We start from the raw sequence: 20,795 nt of genomic DNA on the forward strand, positions 1-20,795 counted from the left end.
AACATGAGTGAGTTCGCAAAGAACCCAGCTGAAGTGTGACCAAGAGAAAATGATTGCTCATCACTATTTCCTCCTTCTTTCTTCCCTCTTTCCCTCCATCCCTTCCTTTTTTTTAAAGGTTATTTGAAAGACAGGGGTCCAGAGAGAGAGAGAAAGAGACAGAGAGAGGTCTTCCACTTCCTGATTAATTCCCCAATGGCCACAATGGCTGGAGCTGGGCCAGTTTGAAGCCTGGAGCTTCATCTGAGTCTTCCAGGTGGGTGCAGGGGCAGAGAGACAGAGGAAGACAGAAAGATCTTCTTTCTGCTGATTCACTCCCCAAATGGCCACAAGAGTTGGGGTTAGGCCGAGCTGAAGTCAGGAGCCTGGAATTCCACCCAGGTTTCCCACATGTGCAGCAGGGACCCAAGCACTTGGGGCATCTTCTGCTTTTCCAGGCACATCTGCAGGGAGCTGGATTGGGAGTGGAGCAGCCAGAACTCCAGCTAGGTATATGGGATGCTAGCATTGCAGGCAGTGGCTTAACCTACTGTACCACAACACCGGCCCCATTTTACATAGTGTTTAATTATAAAACCACTTTTTTTTACATACGGTCATGAAGTAATTTAATGATAAGTTTTATGTTCATACAGTCATTCAGCAATTTAATGATGAGTGATATTCTAGGAAGAGCAGCATACTGGTTATTCAAAGAAACCAAAACATTGTCTTTGGAAAGTTTTTGTCTACTTTCACAAAATATGGTTAGAAAATTTGCAGCCAATAATTCAATATGAAGAACAAAGAATAGAATTAAGTTAAAATGACTAAGATCTGAGGCTGAATTAATGTATTTCCTTTGTGAGAAACAGAATCAAAAGTAGTAGGAGGCCTGAGTTGTGCTTTTTATGTTTGTGGGGGTGATGGAGGGGAGATCAGAGTTGAAAAATTGGTTTTATAAATTGCTTTTGGGAGAATGGACATTTTGATGATATTGATTCTTTCAATCCATGAGCATGGAAGATTTTTCCATTTCTTGGTATCCTCTTCTATTTCTTTCTTTAAGGTTTTGTAATTTTCATCGTAGAGATCTTTAACGTCCTTGGTTAAGTTTATTCCAAGGTATTTGATTGTTTTTGTAGCTATTGTGAATGGGATTGATCTTAGAAGTTCTTCCTCAGCCATGGCATTGTCTGTGTATACAAAGGCTGTTGTTTTTTGTGCATTGATTTTATACCCTGCTACTTTGCCAAACTCTTCTATGAGTTCCAATAGTCTCTTAGTAGAGTTCTTTGGGTCCCCAAATAAAGAATCATGTCATCTGCAAAGAGGGATAGTTTGAGTTCTTCCTTCCCAATTTGTATCCCTTTAATTTCTTTTTCTTGCCTAATAGCTCTGGCTAGAACCTCCAGAACTATATTGAATAGCAGTGGTGAGAGTGGACATCCCTGTCTGGTACCAGATCTCAGTAGAAATGCTTCCAACTTTTCCCCATTCAATAGGATGTTGGCTGTGGGTTTTTCATAGATTGCTTTGATTGTATTGAGGAATGTTCCTTCCAAACCCAGTTTGCTTAGAGTTTTCATCATGAAAGGGTGTTGTATTTTATCAAATGCTTTCTCGGCATCTATTGAGATAATCATATGGTTTTTCTTCTGCAGTCTGTTAATGTGGTGTATCACATTGATTGTCTTGCGCACATTAAACCATCCTTGCATACCAGGGATAAATCCCACTTGGTCTGGGTGGATGATTTTCCTGATGTGTTGTTGCATTCTATTGGCGAGAATTTTATTGAGGATTTTTGCATCTATGTTCATCAGGGATATTGGTCTGTAATTCTCTTTCAGTGCTGCATCTTTTTCCGGCTTAGGAATTAAGGTGATGCTGGCTTCATAGAAAGAATTTGGGAGGATTCCCTCTTCTTCGATTGTTCTGAATAGTTTGAGAAGAATTGGAGTTAGTTCTTCTTTAAATGTCTGGTAGAATTCAGCAGTGAATCCATCTGGTCCTGGGCTTTTCTTTGTTGGGAGGGCCTTTATTACTGTTTCAATTTCTGTCTCAGTTATGGGTCTGTTTAGGTTTTCTATGTCTTCCTGGTTCAATTTAGGTACGTTGCATGTGTCCAGGAATGTATCCATTTCTGATAGGTTTCCCTGTTTGCTGGCATACAAGTCCTTGTAGTAATTTCTGATGATTCTTTTTATTTCTGTGGTGTCTGTTGTTACGTTTCCTTTTTCATCTCTGATTTTATTGATTTGGGTCTTTTCTCTTCTTTTTTTAGTTAGTTGGGCCAATGGGGTGTCAATTTTGTTTATTTTTTCAAAAAACCAGCTCCTCGTTTGGCTGATTTTTTGTAATGTTTTTCTTGATTCAATCCTGTGGATTTCTTCTCTGATTTTAATTATTTCTCTTCTCCTACTAGATTTGGGTCTGGTTTGCTGTAGGTTTTCTAGATCCTTGAGGTGAATTGAAAGCTCATCTATTTGGTGCCTTTCCAATTTCTTGATGTAGGCACCTATTGATATAAACTTTCCTCTTAACACTGCTTTTGCTGCATCCCATAAGTTTTGGTATGTTGTGCTGTTATCCTCATTTACTTCCAGAAAGTTTTTGATTTCTCTTTTGATTTCTTCTATGACCCATTGTTCATTCAGGAGCATGTTGTTCAATCTCCATGTGTTTGCATATGCTCTAGGGATTCCTGAGTTGCTAATTTCCAACTTCATTCTTTTATGGTCTGAGAAGCTGCATGGTATGATTCTAATTCTTTTGAATTTGCTGAGACTTGCTTTATGGCCCAGTATTTGGTCAATCCTAGAGAAGGTTCCATGTACTGCTGAGAAGAATGTAAAATCTTTAGCTGTAGGATTGAAAGTTCTGTAGATATCTGTTAGATCCATTTGGGCAATAGTGTCAATGAAATCTGCTGTTTCCTTGTTGATCTTCTGTCCGGATGATCTATCTATTTCTGAGAGTGGAGTATTGAAGTCCCCCAGTACTATTGTATTGGAATCTAAGTCTCCCTTTAAGTCCCTTAACATATCTTTTAAATAGACCGGTGCCCTGTAATTAGGTGCATATACATTTATAATAGTTACATCTTCCTGTTGAATTGAACCCTTAATCATTATATAGTGCCCCTCTTTGTCTCTCTTAACAGTTTTTGTATTAAAGTTTATTTTGTCTGATATTAATATGGCTACACCTGCTTTTTTTGGTTTCTGTTGGCATGGAATATCTTTTTCCAACCTTTCACTTTCAGTCTGCCTGCCTCTTTGTTAGAGAGATGTGTTTCTTGTAGGCAACAAATAGTTGGGTGTTGCTCCTTAAGCCAGTCAGCCAATCGGTGTCTTTTAACTGAAGAGTTAAGTCCATTAACATTTAATGTGACTATTGATACATAGTGACTTTGCCCTGCCATTTTCCCGGAGATATTTTCTAGTATATGCTTTGAGCTTCCCATGCTCTTTTACTGGTAGGTGTTCTTCCTTTCCCTTCTTTCATATTGATGGCCGTGTTTCTGTGTTTCTGAGTGTAGTATATCTTTAAGTATCTTTTGCAGGGCCGGACGAGCGGCGGCAAAGTCTTTCAATTTCTGTTTGCTACGAAAGGTCTTTATTTCACCTTCATTCACAAATGAGAGCTTAGCAGGATATAATATTCTGGGCTGGCAATTTTTCTCTCTTAGCACCTGTGCTATGTCTCGCCATTCCCTCTTAGCCTGTAGTGTTTCTGATGAGAAGTCTGCTGTGAGTCTGATTGGACATCCTCTGAGAGTAATCTGACGTTTCTCTCTTGCACATTTTAGGATCTTTTCTTTATGTTTCACTGTGGTGAGTTTAATTACAACGTGTCGTGGTGAGGATCTCTTTTGGTCATGTTTACTGGGGGTTCTATGAGCTTCCTGTACTAGGATGTCTCTGTCCTTCTCCAAACCCAGAAAGTTCTCTGCTAGTATCTCACTAAAAAGGCCTTCCAATCCTTTCTGTCTCTCCATGCCTTCAGGAACTCCTAGAACGCGGATGTTGGTTTTTTTAATAGTATCCTGTAGATTCCCAACAATATTTTTTGATTTCTAATTTCCTCTTCTTTTCTTTGGTTTCACTGTATGTTTTCCTGTGCTCTATCTTCTAAGTCCGATATTCTCTCTTCTGCTTCACCCATTCTGTTTTTAAGGCTCTCTAATGTGTTTGTCATTTGATCTATTGAGCTGTTCATTTAATTTTGATTTCTCTTCACTATCACACTTTCCTGTTCTACTAGTTTCTGAGTTTCATTTTGACTCTTCCTTAAAATCTCATTTTCCCGAGAGAGATTTTCAATCCTGTCCAATAAGGATTTCTGTAGTTCAAGGATTTGCTTTTGAAAACTTCTAAATGTTCTTATCATAAATTTTTTGAAATCCATATCTTGCATTTCTTCTATCTCATCATCTTCATAATCTTGGCTTGGGGTGTTTTCTTTATTTGGAGGTGTCATAGTGTCATCATTGATCTTGTTCCCTCAATTTCTGTGTTTATTGCTTGGCATGGTTAATTCTTTTTCCCTCATTGTTAGGTGTTTTTTTTTTTTTTATACTATGTCTGTGTTAAGTGGACTGCCTGCTGTTGGAGGAGCCTTGGAGGCTTGAGATGGGTGTGGCCAGAGAGCTCTGCTTGGTTTTTCAGGGTTACAGGTGTGCAAAGGTGACACCCTCAGGTTATGCATGGTAAATCTCTCTTTGTTTATTTATTTATTATTTTATTTTATTTTATTTTTTTTTTTATTCAGGAGGTAAGTAATACTGCAAGGCTGAGCAGAATGGATGGTGTTTAGTTTCCGATCTCTGGCTTCTACCCAAAGAGTCTGTGCAGGCTCCATTTCTCCTGCGGACTCCACTGAGTTGCCCAGGCAACTGAATTGTAGCCTTAACTCTCCCCTTTTATTATGTATATCCCAGCTCTTTGGCTCTTGCTCCCCTTTGCAAGGTTGGCCAGGAGGAACTTGTCTGTACCAGTACGCCCCCACTTTTTTTTTTCCTTCTCTCCTGTACTCAGTCTTTTGAATTTTCCTGCTTCAAAGCCTGCTTCCCTCTAAAATTCTGTCCGTCATTTCCCTGCCAATGTTTCCAGATACTGAGCTCACCTCCGCTTCCAGCGCCGATGTGTGGACTTGGAGCCATGGGCGTCCCTCCTCTCCCCACTGGTGTCTGTGTGTGTGCGTGTGTTTTTTGCTGATGCTGCTTCGACTCCCCTTCCCGCACTGGCGCTCAGACTCTGTGGCTCCCGCCAGTTTTAATTTATTTATTCCAAAGGTAAAGTGATGTGTGCGAGGGACTAGAGGAAGGAAGAGAGGAGGGAGGGAAGGAGGGAGAGAGATGGATTGATCCTCTTTCTATTGATTCACTCCCCAGATGCCTACTGCTGCTGAGGCTGGGCCAGGCTGAAGCCAGGAGGCAGGACATCCATCCAGTTCTCTTACGTGGGTGGCAGGAACCCAAGTCCTGGAGCCAGTATCTACTGTCTCCCAGAATGTGTATTAGCAGGAAGCTGACTCAGAAGCAGAGGTGGCATTCAATCCCGGGAACTCCAAGAGGGGATGCAAACACCCCAAGCAGTGTCTTAACCCACTGAGCCACAGTGCCTGTCCTCATCATATCATTAACTGCATTGCTCATGTAAGCCTGAAGTTCTACCTTGCAGCTCCTGGGAGGATATGGAAATACAGTTGCTTGCTAGGTAGCAAATTGTTCCAGTGAGGAGTTACAAACACACGTGGAAGCCAGTTAATGGTACTTGCATTGTTTGGGTATTTATTTCAATAAGCTTACAAAACAGACATATGTGAGTTCAAGAAGCTTAAAATTATAATTAAAATCCTTTAAATAAATACACACACACAGACACACACACAGACACACACACAGACACACACACACACACCAGCATCAGCGTCAGCAAAATAAACTCTAGGTACTCTACACACTATGATTGTGCTTCTCAAAAGTTCATGGGCACCATAATGTCCATCAGATTTCTGGTCCACATTTGCAGTTTCTGAGTTAGTTGGATTGGAGAGGTCTCAAAATTGTCATTTCTGATCAGATCTTCTTTGCTGCTGTGACATTGATTGCACAGCAACACTTGGGAAATGACTGCATTAGAACATGACAAGTGCCATTTTAATCTTGTAGGAGAGAATCATGCAACCTAGCCTGAGTTATGTATGAGTCTTGTGGATCTTCCATCTTATTTTATATAAGACGATTTATTGATGTAAAAGGCACAACAGAGAGAATGAGAGCGATCTTTCATCCACTGGCTCACTCCCCAAATGGCCCCAACAGCCAGGGCTGGGCCATGCTGAAGCCAGGAGCCAGGAACTCCACTGTGGTCTCCCACGTGTGTGGCAGAGGCTCAAGGACGCAGGCCGTCTTCTGTTGCTTTCCCGGGCACATTAGTAAGAATGCTGGATCAGAAGCAGAGGTATTGGACCTCAAACTGGCACTCCAGGACAGGCTACGTGCTTCCCAAGGGGTGGCTGAAGCAGCTGTGCCACTCCACCAGCCTGGCATTCGCACCACAAGACCAGCCCCTGATCTTTGTCCTGAGCTCCTTGTGTCTTCAGGAGCCCTCTTATTCTCCTGGAAGGAACACCTCTTCCTGTTGGCTGGTTAGCTGGGACTTCTCTGCCTTGCTCACAAGTGCCTCAAAAATGTCATTGTGCATGTAAAAAACGATGTACCTACTGTGAAGCCTTGCCTCCTGCACCATGGCCTCTGGGATTTCTGCCACCCTCAGATCACTATACGTGAACCAGGCCTGCTTCTGAAAGTCATACACGTCGCTGATGTAATGGCCTGCACACGGGGAGTTCCCTATGTGGCTGATGACGCTGATCAGTCGGTAAGAATGAAGAGCATCTCCCATTTGCATGCTTCCTTTTGGTTCCTTGACTTTAGATATGGTTTTCTCCATGCCCACGATGTCTTTGGTAACAGATTCGTGCAGCTGCTCAACCACGCCTCTCAATCCTTCTGAAATCTTGTGTTTTTCGTAGTCACAAAGATCTTTTGAAGACTCACTAACATGATCAAAATCTAACTCTACCAATGTACTGGTTTTCTCATCGTCCTTGGGTTCTGGATTTTCAGGCTCCTCTTGACAACAAACTTCTTCAAGTCCTCTGTCTGGGTTGTTTATAGGATTACTTTCATCTTCACAGATTATAAGAAGAGAGATGTCTCCCTGATCCATCACTGAGGCAGCTGCCAGCATCTCCATTTCTCTGACTTCCCTATCTCTTGCGTTGCCCAGTTTGGACTCCAGATTTGAGCCACTTGCTAGGTCACTCTGCTGCTGCTCCTTTGGCCTGGCTTGCCAAATTCTCTGAGGTGTGTTTTGTTCAGCATCTTCGTCTGGTGCAACATGCAGAACTGAAGAGTCACTGGATTGCCAGGTCAGCTTCACAGATGATGTGCATGGGCTGACTCTCTCAGAATTAACCTCTTGGGTGAGGTTCAGTACTTCGGGGTCCAACACAGGTGCATTACTATCCAAGGGAAGTGGTGGTCTGGTGTCTTCATTGCAATTAGAGGATAAACTCAAATATTTGGGAATAAGAACTTGTTGGTCATCCTTCATTAGCGCGTAAGTGTCACTCAAACTGTAGCGTTTCAGATGAACAATGAAGACTCTGGGTAGCCTGCCAAATTTATGCATCACCACAGCCTTCTTGTGGTTACACATTTCACAGAGGCGCTCACATTCTTCTGTTGTAAAGAAAAGATCAAAACAATGTTGAAGGGACAAAGGAGATGCTTTTGGTTTTGGGTGTAGGTTGATGGAGATACAATTACCAGGCTCTATCACGACAACAACTTGACCACAGGCTTTGCAAATCATGTAGTCCTGCAATTCAAATTCAAAATTGGAAGCAACTGGACAAACAAACACTTTGGTGGCAGCATCACCAGCAAACAACTCTGGAGGTGAATTTTCATCTCCAGCCTCCCTCCTCGTTTTCCAAATGGTGTTTACTTTTTCAAAATCGCCTTTCAGCTGGTCTAAACACTGACATAAGAATTCATGAGCATCGTTCTGCATGTTGCCTGAGAATATTTCTGCAACAGCTGAGATAGCATTTTTAATATCTCTGAGTAGGTCTTGGCTAGTCTCTAGATTACAAATATCTTTCAAAGCAAGCAACATACTTAAAGGCATGATAAGCACGTCAGAAGGAATGTTCTCCCATGGAATACCTTGTCCTAGTAAGCCATCAGCAAATGATGGAATTGCATAGAGTGACTGTAAAATTGAGTTCATGTAACAGGTGTTTCCCAAATTGGGGAAGCCCTGCTGCAGTTGCTCTGGGTGAGAGTCAAGGCACAATTGGTCTTGATCGTGTTGTGGGTCGTCCTGGGCACGTTCTGGTACCGATGGCAATAGCAGACTTTTGTCAGATACACTCTGACAAAAAAAAAGGAGAAAGAACAGTCTCATCCAGGGGAGAATTTCCAGGAGAGGCGGTCCTGAGGGAAGGTCCATGTTTCGAACTTCCATCCTTTTCTAGATCTTTCAAGGAATCTTTCTTGAATTTCTTGCTTGGCACACTCTCATTTTCTTCCAGGAAGCCTTCATCCGTATCTAGACTGGACGACAGTGTTGGTTTTCTCTTCCTATCTTTCTTCTCTGGTAACCCTTGTTTGGCAAGCATTGGCGATTTGCCCAGCAACTGCTGGGGGAACGTTGTTCCACTTCCTTCTTCTGTAGTGAAGGTCTCAGCACTTGGCACACGACATACATTGGAAGATGGAGTTTTGTCAGGCTCTGTGTACCCATTCATGCTCTCCATGACACCCCAATAACTTTCCGATTTAATGGGCCACTGATGTTTGTTCTGACGAATGATGTCCAGCAAGATCTGCAACCGTTCAGTATGTGTGCGAGAGAGTTTGCCAAGACGAAGTTTTTTTTTCCAGAAGGTCAGACACAGGCCATTTTGTCTTTCTCCATAATGTCTAAAACATTCTAGAATATTAATGTCTAGGGAAAAACCTCTTATCTATAGGTTTTCCACCTTGAAACATGAACATCAGTTGAATATCCTTTTCCCTTTCCACTGTTTGTGTGATGGGTTCTTTCAACGTACTATGTCCAGTCCTCTTGTTCCACGTCTGCACAAAACCATGCACTTTGTGAGGGGATGTTCTTTGTTTACAAATACAACGCATGTACCCTAAAGGAAAAGACACACGGACATTTTAATAGAAATGTAGCTACAGTGGGGACTTGAGTAAATGCTGAGCATGCAAGCAGCCATTTCATGCAAGGAGTATGAAAACAGAATTAAGATGGTGAGCTTTTCATGAAAATTGAGGAGGGTAGGCGAAGAGAAACATGAAGAGAGAGACACAGCATAATGCAGACCCTCCGAGGTAGCACATGAGGTTCAATTATTTGGGACTCTACCACCTGTGTGGAAACGTGCACTAGTTCTGGGCTCCTGGCTTTAGCCTGGCCCAGCCCTGATGGTTGCAGGCATTTGAGGACTGAACCAGTAGATGGAAGATCTCTCTCTCTGCCTTCCAAATGCAATGAAAATTTAAAATGACTTTCTTAATTCTTCTCCCTCCCCTCACCCATTTGCCTATGTCTTTCTAAGCAGCCTAGAATGTCTGTGTCTTTCCAACATTCTGATGTCAGAAAAAGCAAACGAAAAAAAAATTCAAAGGAAACTACAGAAAAAAAGATATTACCTGTTGTCCATTCTCAGTTCCGGCCAAAGACACTTGAGTCAGAATTCAAGGGAATTGACTCTTTGGAGAGTTGTCTGTGGCCACACTGCAAGTAGAATCCTGAGTGCCAAGGCTGCTGAAAGAAAAATAGGAAATCTCAAAAAGTGAGTTTTATGTCATCACCGGTGGATTCCCAACCACATCTTCTGTTGTTTGATTTCACTATCTGGTAGAAAGCAAATGCAGAGGCTAGTGTTTTGGCATAGTGGGTTAAACCACCACATGCAACACCAGCATCCTCTATGGGTGCCACTTTGAGACCCAGCTGCTCCACTTCCAATCTAGCTCCCTGCTGGTGGGCCTGAGAAGGGAGAGAAAGATGGCCCAAGTGTTTGGGCTCCTGCACCCATGCCACGTGTGGGATCAGGAAGAGGCTCTGGGCTCCTGGCTTCAGCCTGCCCCAGCCCTGGCCCCCATGGCCCTCTGGGAAGAGAACCAGTGGATGGAGGATCTCTGTTTCTCCCTCTCTCTGTAACTGCACCTGTCAAATAAGTAAAAGTTTGTAAAGACAAGAAAGCATATGGCAATCCAACACCCTCCAATGACTTTTTTTTGTACTTTTTTTTTCAGATACACCTGATGAATTTTCACAACTTCCTTTTTTTCTTAATTTTTCTTCATTTTTTATTTTTGACATGCCGAGTTAGACAGAGAGAGAGAGAGAGAGAGAGAGAGAGAGAAAGGTCTTCCTTTTCCGTTGGTTCAGCCCCCAAATTGCCAATACAGCCAGCACACTGAGCTGATCCGAAGCCAGCAGCCAGGTGCTTCCTCCTGGTCTCCCATGCAGGTGTAGGGCCCAAGCACTTGTGCCATCCTCCACGGCCTTCCACGCCACAGCAGAGAGCTGGACTGGAAGAGGAGCAACCAAGAGAGAATCCGGCGCTCCAACCGGGACTAGAACCCAGGGTTCCAGTGCTGCAGGGAGAGGATTAGCCTAGTGACCCCAGGCACCTGGTGCTCAAATGTCTTAAAAGTTGATTAAACCAAGGAGGAAATCCAGTGTGATAATGAGATTACCTCCAAATACCTTTCTAAATCCAGCCCTTCCCAATCACATCGATTGGATTAATACAGCCACAGTCTTGGTGGTGAGGAGATTTTTGGAGCTCTGCCACAATTAGAATTTTAAAATTTATGTATTTATTTGAAAGACCTAGAACTTTAAGCATGTTTGCTTGTTGTTGTTGTTTTTTTTTTTTTCTGTTGAGAAACAGGCAACAAGGAGGATACACTATGATCACACAATATACATTCCAGCTGCTAGAAGTCAGAGACTGGTTTCTTATTTACTGCTCTTGGAACATGAAGCTTGAAACTCAAGCTTCCTGGGTCTTAGTGTCACATAAGTGAAACGGGATTGCAACAACAGCACTGTTGTGATCATAAAACTGCACCACAACAAAACACACAACCCAGTTAAGAGATGGGCCAAGGGCTTCAACTGACATTTTCAAAAGAGGATATCCAAATGGCCAACAGACACATGAAGAAATGTTCAGGATCACTAGCCATCAGGGAAATGCAAATCAAACCACAATGAGGAGACATCTCTCCCTCCCCTGGTAAGAATGGCTCTCACACAGCCATACAGCTCAGCTCCAGCTGTCACAGCCATTTGGGGTGTAAACCAGCTGATGGAAGACCTCCTCTCTCTCTCTCTCTCTCTGTAACTCTTTCAAAATAAATAAAAAACAAATAAGTCTTTAACAAATAGTTAATGCATCTTCAATTTTCTGAGAGATACTAACACCTGCATTGTGTACCCATAGCGACCACAGTGTGAACCCAGAGGCCCTGTATTTCATCCTCCTATCACTGTGCTTGTGAGAAATGACTTTGTTTTTTCATAGGGGATGTTTCTTCTCACTGAATCTTAAATTTAAGGGAAGGGGGAATCATAAGGAGTAGAGATCTCCAGTTGCATCCCGAAATGATACCAAAAGATGAGTAGCCTTCATCATGTGTTGTTTACAGTTTGCTTGTTGGATTGGTGTTAAGAATGGCCAGGACTTGAACCAGCACCCATATGGGATGCCAGTGTTACAGGAAGAGGGTTATTGCCCTGCACTACAAGGCTGGCCCCTCATCATTTGCATTTTAAGTGCGCGTTCCCTTCTGGAGATGCCAGAATCCAAGGTCACAGAAAATTAAAAACTATTCCAAAAGCAAAACCCAGAATCAAGACCTGCTAATTTATAATTCATCCCCGTAAAAGGTGGAAGATAAACCCCCTCAGACAATAACTGATTATCCTTCGAAGGAAATAAATGTAGTCTCACATTCTCTGAGTGCCTATGAGTGCTCTTCAAAAAGCTCATAGAAAATGGAATGAAAAGACAAATTTTATTATTTTTTGACAGGCAGAGTTAGACTGTGAGAGAGAGAGAGAGAGACAGAGAGAAAGGTTTTCCTTCCATTGGTTCACCCCCAAAACGGTCGCTACGGCCAGTGAAATGTGCCGATCTGAAGCCAGGAGCCGGGTGCTTCCACCTGGTCTCCCATGCGGGTGCAGGACCCAAGCACTTGGGCCATCCTCCACTGCCTTCCCGGGCCACAGCAGAGAGCTGGCCTGGAAGAGGGGCAACTGGGACAGAATCCAGAACCCCAACCGGGACTAGAACCGGGGGTACATGTGCTGCAGGCAGAGGATTAGCCTAGCGAGCCACAGTGCCAGCCATCAAAGATGAGGTTTTAAAACAAAAAGAAAGAAACAAAAATGAAAACAAAAAAAGGGATAAGGTTTTGTACAAACTTTTAAAAAATCCATGCATGTTTTCATTATATGCATTTCCATGTCCTTAAAAGATTTATTAATTCACTGGAAAGGCAGAATGACGGAGAGGGAGACCCAAGAGATACCTTTCATCTCCCGTTCACTCCTCAAATGGCCTCAAAGGCCAAGGCTGGGCCAGGCCAAAACAAAGAGCTTGGAACTCCAGCCAGGTCTCCCACATGGGGACAGGGACCCAAATACTTGGGCCACCATCTGCTGCTTTCCAAACCAATATCAGGAGGCAGGAGAGGAAGTGGAGTAGCCAGGGCTCCATCTGCACACCAGTATCCCAAAGGCCAGCTAAAGATGCCACAATGCCTCCTGCCCCGGGACCTTCTCGAAGCGCCCCCACACACCAAACAGCCCACTGACAGGCCGAAGCAAACTCACAGTGTGGACGTGGAGAGCTGCTGTCCTCGCTGTGGGAGTGGATGAGAACTCTGATGTGCTGCCAGCCAGCGCCTTTCATTTATACACCCCTGGCAGCCCCGCCCAGGAAACACCCTTTTAGGTGTGGCTATCCCCTAGGGCAATGAATTTAAAATGCCTGCAGGGGTGGGTGCTGTGGTGCAGGGGCTGAGGCCAGGGCTCTGCTTCCCATCCTGCTCACTGCCCTGGCCTTGGGAAGCAGCTGAGGAGGGCCTGTCTCTGGATCAGCCCAGCTCCCGAATCTGGGCTGTCTGGGGAGTGAACCAGCAGATGGAAGCCCTCTCTCTCTCTCTATCTCTCCCTGTCTCTCTCTCTCCCACCCTCCCCCCGTGCCTCTGCCTTTCTGTAACTCTGATGTTCAAATAAAATAAGCATATCTTTAAAAAGCATAAAATGCCTAAAAAAGGCTAGCTAGCTCTGGCGCCATGGCTCACTAGGATAGTCCTCTGCCTGAGACGACAGCACCCCGGGTTCTATTCCTGGTTGGGGTGCCGGTTGTGACCTGAATGCTCCTCTTCAAGTCCAGCTCTCTGCTGTGGCCCGGAGGCAGTGGAGGATGGCCCAAGTGCTTGGGCTCTGCACTTGCATGAGAGACCAGGAGGAAGCACCTGGCTCCTGGCTTTGGATCAGCACAGCGTGCTAGCCCTACTGGCCATTTGCATTGTGAACCAACGGAAGGAAGACCTTTCTCTCCGTCTCTCTCGCTAACTCTGCCTGTCTAAAAAAAAAAAAAATGCTAGCAGTAGACAACTGTATTTTACTGTATTTGTTTATGACACCATTTTTTTTTATTTGACAGATATAGTTAGGCAGTGAGAAAGAGAGAGAAAGGTCTTCCTTGCGTTGCTTCACCCCCCAAATGGCCACAACGGCCAGAGTTGCACCGATCTGAAGCCAGGAGCCAGGATCTACATCTGGGTCTCCCACTTGGGTGCTGGGGCCCAAGCACTCAGGCCATCCTCCACTGCCTTCTGGGGCCACAGCAGAGACCTGGACTGGAAGAGTGACAGCCGATTCTGGAACCCGGTGCCCACATGGGATGGGGGCGCTGCAAGCAGAAGATTAACCTAGGGAGCCACGGCACCCGCCTCTATGAGACAAATTTTAACTTTGGACATCATTGCAAATATACAAAAGAATCACACGTTGAGCAGCAAGAACCCAGGCCCCAGCCAGGGCCAACCCAGGCCTCAACCAGGGCTCCACCGGCATCTTGCAGGGCCACACCGGGCATCCGCCAGGGCTCCGCCAGGCTCAGGCAGGGCCGCAGCGGGGCCACAGCCAGGGCCCTGGGGCTCCATCCGGGTCTCCCACGGGAGGCCGGACCAGGCACCGAGCTCAGCAGGTAGATGGATGCGCAGCGGGGTGGCCGGGCCTAGAACCGGCACCCATGTGGGATGGTCTGGCCACCCCTACGCCCACTTGCGCCTTCCTCATGCGTGTAGTACATGGGAACAGCTGACTACAGCCCTCGTGGTCACCCCGCTTGAGTCTGGGGTGGTCATTTTATCTTTTCCTTGCAGCGTGCGTTCCATTCTCAGTCTTTACAACTATATAAAACTTTTCCTCACTCAGCGAGGAAGGGAACAGAAATCCCCAGAGCACAAGTGGACCTCCGCTTCCCAGCCTTCTAGAGCCCAGACCCCGCGCCTGCCGGGGCTGCCAGCCCGAGCCTCCTCCGGACATGGCTGCTGTGTGGTGCTGGCCCCGCGGGCGCTGGCTGGGGCGGCAGAGAGGCGCGCGGGGGTGGCTGCCCGCGCTGGGGAAGGTGCACAGGGGGCTGGCTCAGACACTGATGAAGGAGGGGCCCACTGAAGAGCGAGAAAGAGTAATTAAAAGGGGTCGGGACTTCCACTCTCAGGCTTCGAGCATCTTCATTTCCACCCCCCTGCCCCCTACAGGAAAATGGAATCCCCGGCAAAGGCCACCACAAGTCTTCTGCAAGCAGCGGCTTTCCCAGCAGCTCTTGCGGGAGGACGCGCCATGGGACCTTAAGGGAAATGTAGTCTGCGATGGTAGTGTCGCCGGAGGGTCGCTCTGCGCAGGCATAGCACCAATTCCTGGAGTTGATGTGGCCTGAAGGTTGGCATGGCAATCTCAACACACGGTTCTGCCTGTTTGCTACTGCTGAACTCGTGGAATTCACTCGATTACTATGGACAGGTCGACCCCAGCTCCTCATGATCACCCATCCTTTCTGAACTCGGGTGTGGGCCCATGTCAGCTAAATGCTTGGACTCGGGGTGTGGATTATTGTAGAGGGCACAGAGCAGATCTGGATTCTCCTATTCCTTTGTGTTTCTCCTTGTGTACTTCTCAGCTAGCTCAATTTGTTTTAAGATTTATTGTATTGATTTGAAAGACAGAGCTATAGAGAGGTAGAGACAGAGAGAGGTCTTCCATCCGCTGGTTCACTCGCCAGAGGGCTGCAATGGCTGGAGCTGAGCCGATCTGAAGCCAGGAGCCTGGAGCTTCCTCCAGGTCTCCCACGTGGGTGCAGGGGCCCAAGGACTTGGGCCATCTTCTACTGCTCTCTCTCCAAGGCCACAGCAGAGAGCTGGATCAGAAGATGAGCAGCCAGGACTAGAACCAGCGTCCATATGGGATGTCAATGCCTCAGGCCAGGGCTTTAACCTGCTGTGTTACAGCACCGGCCACCAACCCTTTTTGTTAAGATTTATATTTTATTTGAAAGGCAGAGTTACAGAGAGGCAGAAGAAGAGGGGGAGGGGAGGAGAGGAGAGAGCTCGGTCTTCCATCTGCTGGTTCAATCCCCAGATGGCCACATCAGCTACAATTGAGCTTGTCTAAAGCCAGGAGCTTCTTCTGGGTCTCCCACATGGGTGCAGGGGCCCAAGGACTTGGGCCATCTTTCACTGCCTTCCCAGGCCATAGCAGAGAGTTGGATGGGAAGTGGACAGGCAGGACTTGAACTGGTGTCCATATGGGATGCCGGTACTGCAGGCAGCCACTTTATGTGCTATGCCACAGGGTTTGCTTTACTTTTAAAATTGCTCCTAAATGATTTTCCAAGCACTTCATCCATTCAGCAAGCCTTTCTTTTGTGCCACATGTTTTCTAGGTCAGTGGTTCTGAGCTGGTGGCAGTGTTGCCCTTGAGCGGCCATCTGGTAATGTGTGGAGATGGTTTTCGTTGCCACACTGAAAGGGTGTTCTTGCCAGGGACGCTGCTTCATCGAAAACACAGAGGAAGATGCTGTTGCCATCCCCACCCTGTGCAATGAAGAGTTATCCAGCCCCAGTACTAACAAAGTCCCAGGTGAGAGACCTTGCTAAAAGTAGGTGGAGGATGTAGCAGGGAACACAGCAGAGAAAATCCCTGACCTCATGGAGTTCCCATTCAGTTAATGACATCTGGTTCCAAATATTTACATGTGCTCATCCATCTATCCCTCCAGCTTGCTTTGTATGAACTCGAAATAGTAGAGGCCTGGAATTTCATTGGCTTACTGTTAACAGACAGGAACTCTTGGGAAGTAGGATGATTATTTCTGTCTACGCACTTTGGTGAAATATGTAATTAATAGGAATCATGTACTTTTTAATCAAATAAAAGTGTTTTTCTAAAAAAAATGAGATGTGTATATGTCATGATGTTAACATGTTAAGGATGTTTTATAATAACTGATGGGAGAGATATGAATGAAATATTTTCCTCTTTGCCTTATCTTTTTCTCTAATAATATTTTTAAACAACTAGCTATCAAGTATATACAACAAAGTGGTGTGGGAGCTGAGATACAAGTGTGTTGAATGTACATCACAGATAAAGAATGGAGTGTCTCTTCTGTCCAGGTGTTTAACTGAATTACATTCTCCATGGAATTGTTTTTGGTATTCTGAAAAATTATTTTTTAAAGATTTATTTTCAACTTCCCACCCCAGGAGTCAAACTCAGGCCGCCTGGGTGAAAACCAGGAATCCTAACGGCTAGGCCATGTGGGATCTCTGTCATTAATGTGTTGTCCAATATGAATTAATGCTATGACTAGTACTGAACCAGTAGTTTACACTTTATGTTCTGTGTGGGTACAAACTGATGAAATCTTTACTTAATAGATACTAAATTGATCTTGTGTCTATAAAGATAATTGAAAATGAATCTTGATGTGAATGGAAGAGGGAGCGGGAGATGGGAGGGGTGCGAGTGGGAGGGAAGTTATTGGGGGCAGGGAAGCCGTTGTAATCTATAAACTGCACTTTGGAAATTTATGTTTACTAATTTAAAGTTAAAAAAAAACAGCGAGGGAGAGAGGGAAGCGGGGAGGGAAGCTAGGAAGGAAGGAAGGAGGCAGGGAAGGAGGGAGGGACCTCGCCTTCCCTGCCACACAGATTCCGTTTTCTGTTTAATAAAGCAAGTTGCACCCCCCAAAAAAATAAACAAAATAAATCTTTATTTTGGGTGGGGCAACTTGCTTTATTTATTTTGTTTATTTTTTGACAGGCAAGCGGGGGATTAAGCAAGTGAGCCATGGCGCTGGCCCAAGATTTATCTCTTTAGTATAAAGGCAGAGTTACAGATAGAGAGAGCTGGAGATCTTTCTTGTGCTGCTTCACTCCTAAAATGGCCACAATTGCTAGGGGTGAGCCAGGCCAAAGTCAGGAACCTAGGACTCCATCCAGGGTTCCTACATGGGCGGCAGGGGCCTGAGTAGTTGAGCCATCTTCTACTGCTTTCCTGTGCATATCAGCAGGGAGCTAGATCAGAAGTGGAGTAGGGGCTGGCGTTGTGGCATAGTGGGTAAAGCCAGGAACTCCAACCTGGTCTCCCACATGGATGGCAGCAGCCCAGGTACCTGGACCATCATCTGCTGCCTCGTCGGGCACACAATAGGCTGCAGGCAGCTGGAGTTGCTAGTGGAGCCAGGACTCCACCCCAGGCACTCTGATCCGGGATGTGGGTGTCTCAAGCGGCATCTTTACCACTATGCCCAATGCCCTCTCTTGATTATTTCAGTCTTTGCTGCTGGTTTCCTTGTGTTTACTCTGTTTATGTAGACGGACTGGCCACCTGATTTAGGAGTCCTGTGAGAAATGAATATGCCTGGTCCCTTATACAAGATCATTAAAAATTCCAAATGCCAGGTGCCCCAAGGATCTGTAAGGAATATGATTTTTACTTCAAGACAGAATTTCAAGATGGCAAGAGCAGAGAATCAAGCCACATTCAGGGTGGTCTTAATTCTGAGCCCTGTGGGACGGCAGAGACTCTGTTGCATGCCATGGAACTGGGCCTGTGTCCAGGAACTTTCCGTCCTCTTGCCTGGAGCTCTGGCTTTGCCATGGCCTGTGCCTTCTCTCGTCCTCAGTGTCCGTGTCCTGCGTATACAGCAGCTCAAACGTAGCTCTGTATGGCCTCATACTGGCTTTCAGCTGCTTGAGATTTGTGCCTCACATACCCCAGGAGTCAAGTGATCTGGAGCTAAGTGCAGCAGGGATCTTCTGTGGTCACGCACTCACACTCTGCTTCTTTATGTGTTCTGAGGGGCACCATGTGTGACGACATTGGAAAGATATGACTGAATCATGTAAACACTTAGTAGACCTTTCTGATGCCAGAAAGAAGTGTGAAAGTGAGGTTTACAGGGGCTGGCACCTGTCGTGGTGTAGAGAGTGAAGCCACTGCCTGCAGTGCCGCATCCCATACGGGCACTGGTTGGAGTCCCAGCTGCTGATTTCCAACCCATCTCTGCTATTGCCTGGGAAAGCGGTAGAGGATGGCCCAAGTCCTTGGGACCCTGCACCCACCTGGAAGACCCGGAAGAAGCTCCTGGCTCTTGGCTTTGGATCGGCCCAGCTCCGGCCTTTGTAGCCATTTGGGGAGTGAACCAGCAGATATAAGACCTCTCTCTCTCTTTCCCCTCTGCCCCTCTCTAACTCTGCTTTTCCAATAAATAATTTTACAAAATGGTGAGCTATATATAGAACATGAGCTTTAGAAATTGACAGAAAAAGAAGTTCCAGGTACAGAGGCAAGAGCTGAATAAAAATCGATCCTTGAGGGACAAGTTCGGTGTTGCAAAAGCATAAAATTTGTTGTGGATGGAATTACAAGTTGACAGATGACCATGGACCACATTTTGACATCAATTTGAAAGACTGAAGAAGCATTGATCCTGCAACTCAGTAATTCAAGTAGTGGCTATAGACCCGAGAATGTTGGTTGTCTGGTCTCAGCACCCTGCTTATGCTCAAGGGTCTTTTAGCTTCAACAGTCTCATGGGTAGCTCATCAGTCTGTAGAAGCTGCTCCACTTAACAGCTCCTCCTGCTGTCCTCAATGCGCTGTGAAGCCACAGTCCTGAGAATATGATCTGGACACCCCTTTTCCCTCAGCTGCCACAAACAGCTGGTGACCTGTTATGCCACCCTGTCACCTTCAAACCTACTCCTGGAGAGCTCCTTCCCCTCAGTGGAGCTTCCAAAGCAAGCTCAGAATGGCCTAAATGGGAGGGGAAGGCAGGGTGCAAGCCTGAGCGGCCTTGGTTCCTATCACCACCTAGTGGCAGCAGCGAGCAATGACTCTTTTTTTTTTTTTTATTTTTTTTTTATTTTTTTTTATCTTTTATTAAATGAATATAAATTTCCAAAGTACGACTCATGGGTTACAGTGGCTTTCCCCCCCACACCGTCCCTCCCACCCACCACCCTCCCCTTTCCCACTCCCTCTCCCCTTCCATTCACATCAAGATTCATTTTCGATTATCTTAGTATACAGAAGATCAGCTTAGTATACCTTAAGTAAGGATTTCAACAGTTTGTTCCCACACAGAAACATAAAGTGAAAAATAATAGATGATTTTTTTTAAATGATGATGAAATCAGATCAGACCTATTGTCATGTTTAATCCCAGTGAGAGTCAAGTTGGGAATTGATAATTTTTTTTTTTACAGAAGATCAGTTTAGTGTACATTAAGTAAAGATTTCAACCGTTTGCACACCCATAGAAACACAAAGTGAAATATACTGTTTGAGTACTCGTTATAGCATTAAGCCTCAATGTACAGCACATTAAGGACAGAGATCCTACATGAGGAGTAAGTGCACAGTGACTCCTGTTGTTGACTTTACAAATTGACACTCCTGTTTATGGCATCAGTAATCTCCCTATGCACCAGTCATGAGTTTCCAAGGCTATGGAAGCCCCTTGAGTTCTCCGACTCTTATCTTGTTTAGACACGGTCATAGTCAAAGTGGAGGTTCTCTCCTCCCTTCAGAGAAAGGCACCTCCCTCTTTGAAGACCTGTTCTTTCCACTGGGATCATACTCACAGAGATCTTTTTGCCAGAGTGTCTTGGCTTTCCATGCCTGAAATACTCTCATGGGCTTTTCAGCCAGATCCGAGTGCCTTTAGGGCTGATTCTGAGGCCAGAGTGCTATTTAGGACATCTGCCATTCTATGAGCTGCTGAGTATCTCACTTCCCATGTTGGATCACTCTCCCCTTTATTTATTCTATCGGTTAGTGTTAGCAGGTACTAGACTTGTTTATGTGCTCCCTTTGACTCTTAGTCCTTTCATTCTGATTAATTGTGAACTGAAATTGATCACTTGGAATAGTGAGATGGCATTGGCACATGCCACCTTGATGGGATTGAACTGGAATCCCCTGGTATGTTTCCAACTCTACCAATTGGGGCAAGTCAGCCCGAGCATGCCCCAAATTATACATCTCTTCCCTCTCTTATTCCCACTCTTAAGTTTAACAGGGATCACATTTCAGTTAATTTTCAGCACTTAAGAATAACTGTGTGATAATTACAGAATTAAACCAGTCATATTAAGTAGAACAGACAAAAAAAATACTAAGAGGG

At 45.2% G+C, this 20,795-nt stretch overlaps 1 protein-coding gene across 2 annotated transcripts; it reads right to left on the minus strand.

The window, feature by feature from the left end:
- Positions 1–5,861: 5,861 nt before the first annotated feature.
- On the minus strand, positions 5,862–13,014 carry LOC127488019 (ubiquitin carboxyl-terminal hydrolase 29-like). 2 transcript variants are annotated; one of them, XM_089319949.1, is made up of 3 exons: positions 12,924–13,014; positions 9,722–9,836; positions 5,862–9,201 (listed from the first exon to the last, which is right to left on the minus strand). In XM_089319949.1, the coding sequence occupies exon 3, from the start codon at positions 8,523–8,525 to the stop codon at positions 6,600–6,602; it is 1,926 nt and encodes a 641-aa protein (XP_089176075.1). In that variant the 5' UTR covers positions 8,526–9,201; positions 9,722–9,836; positions 12,924–13,014; the 3' UTR covers positions 5,862–6,599. The 2 variants fall into 2 exon arrangements, with proteins under 2 accessions (XP_089176075.1, XP_089176076.1); XM_089319950.1 differs by having other exon boundaries at positions 9,722–9,833; positions 12,924–12,978.
- Positions 13,015–20,795: the final 7,781 nt, after the last annotated feature.

The sequence above is a fragment of the Oryctolagus cuniculus genome, chromosome 18, assembly GCF_051225735.1.
Source record: "Oryctolagus cuniculus isolate XC-2025 breed Fujian yellow rabbit chromosome 18, ASM5122573v1, whole genome shotgun sequence".
NCBI lineage: Eukaryota > Metazoa > Chordata > Mammalia > Lagomorpha > Leporidae > Oryctolagus > Oryctolagus cuniculus.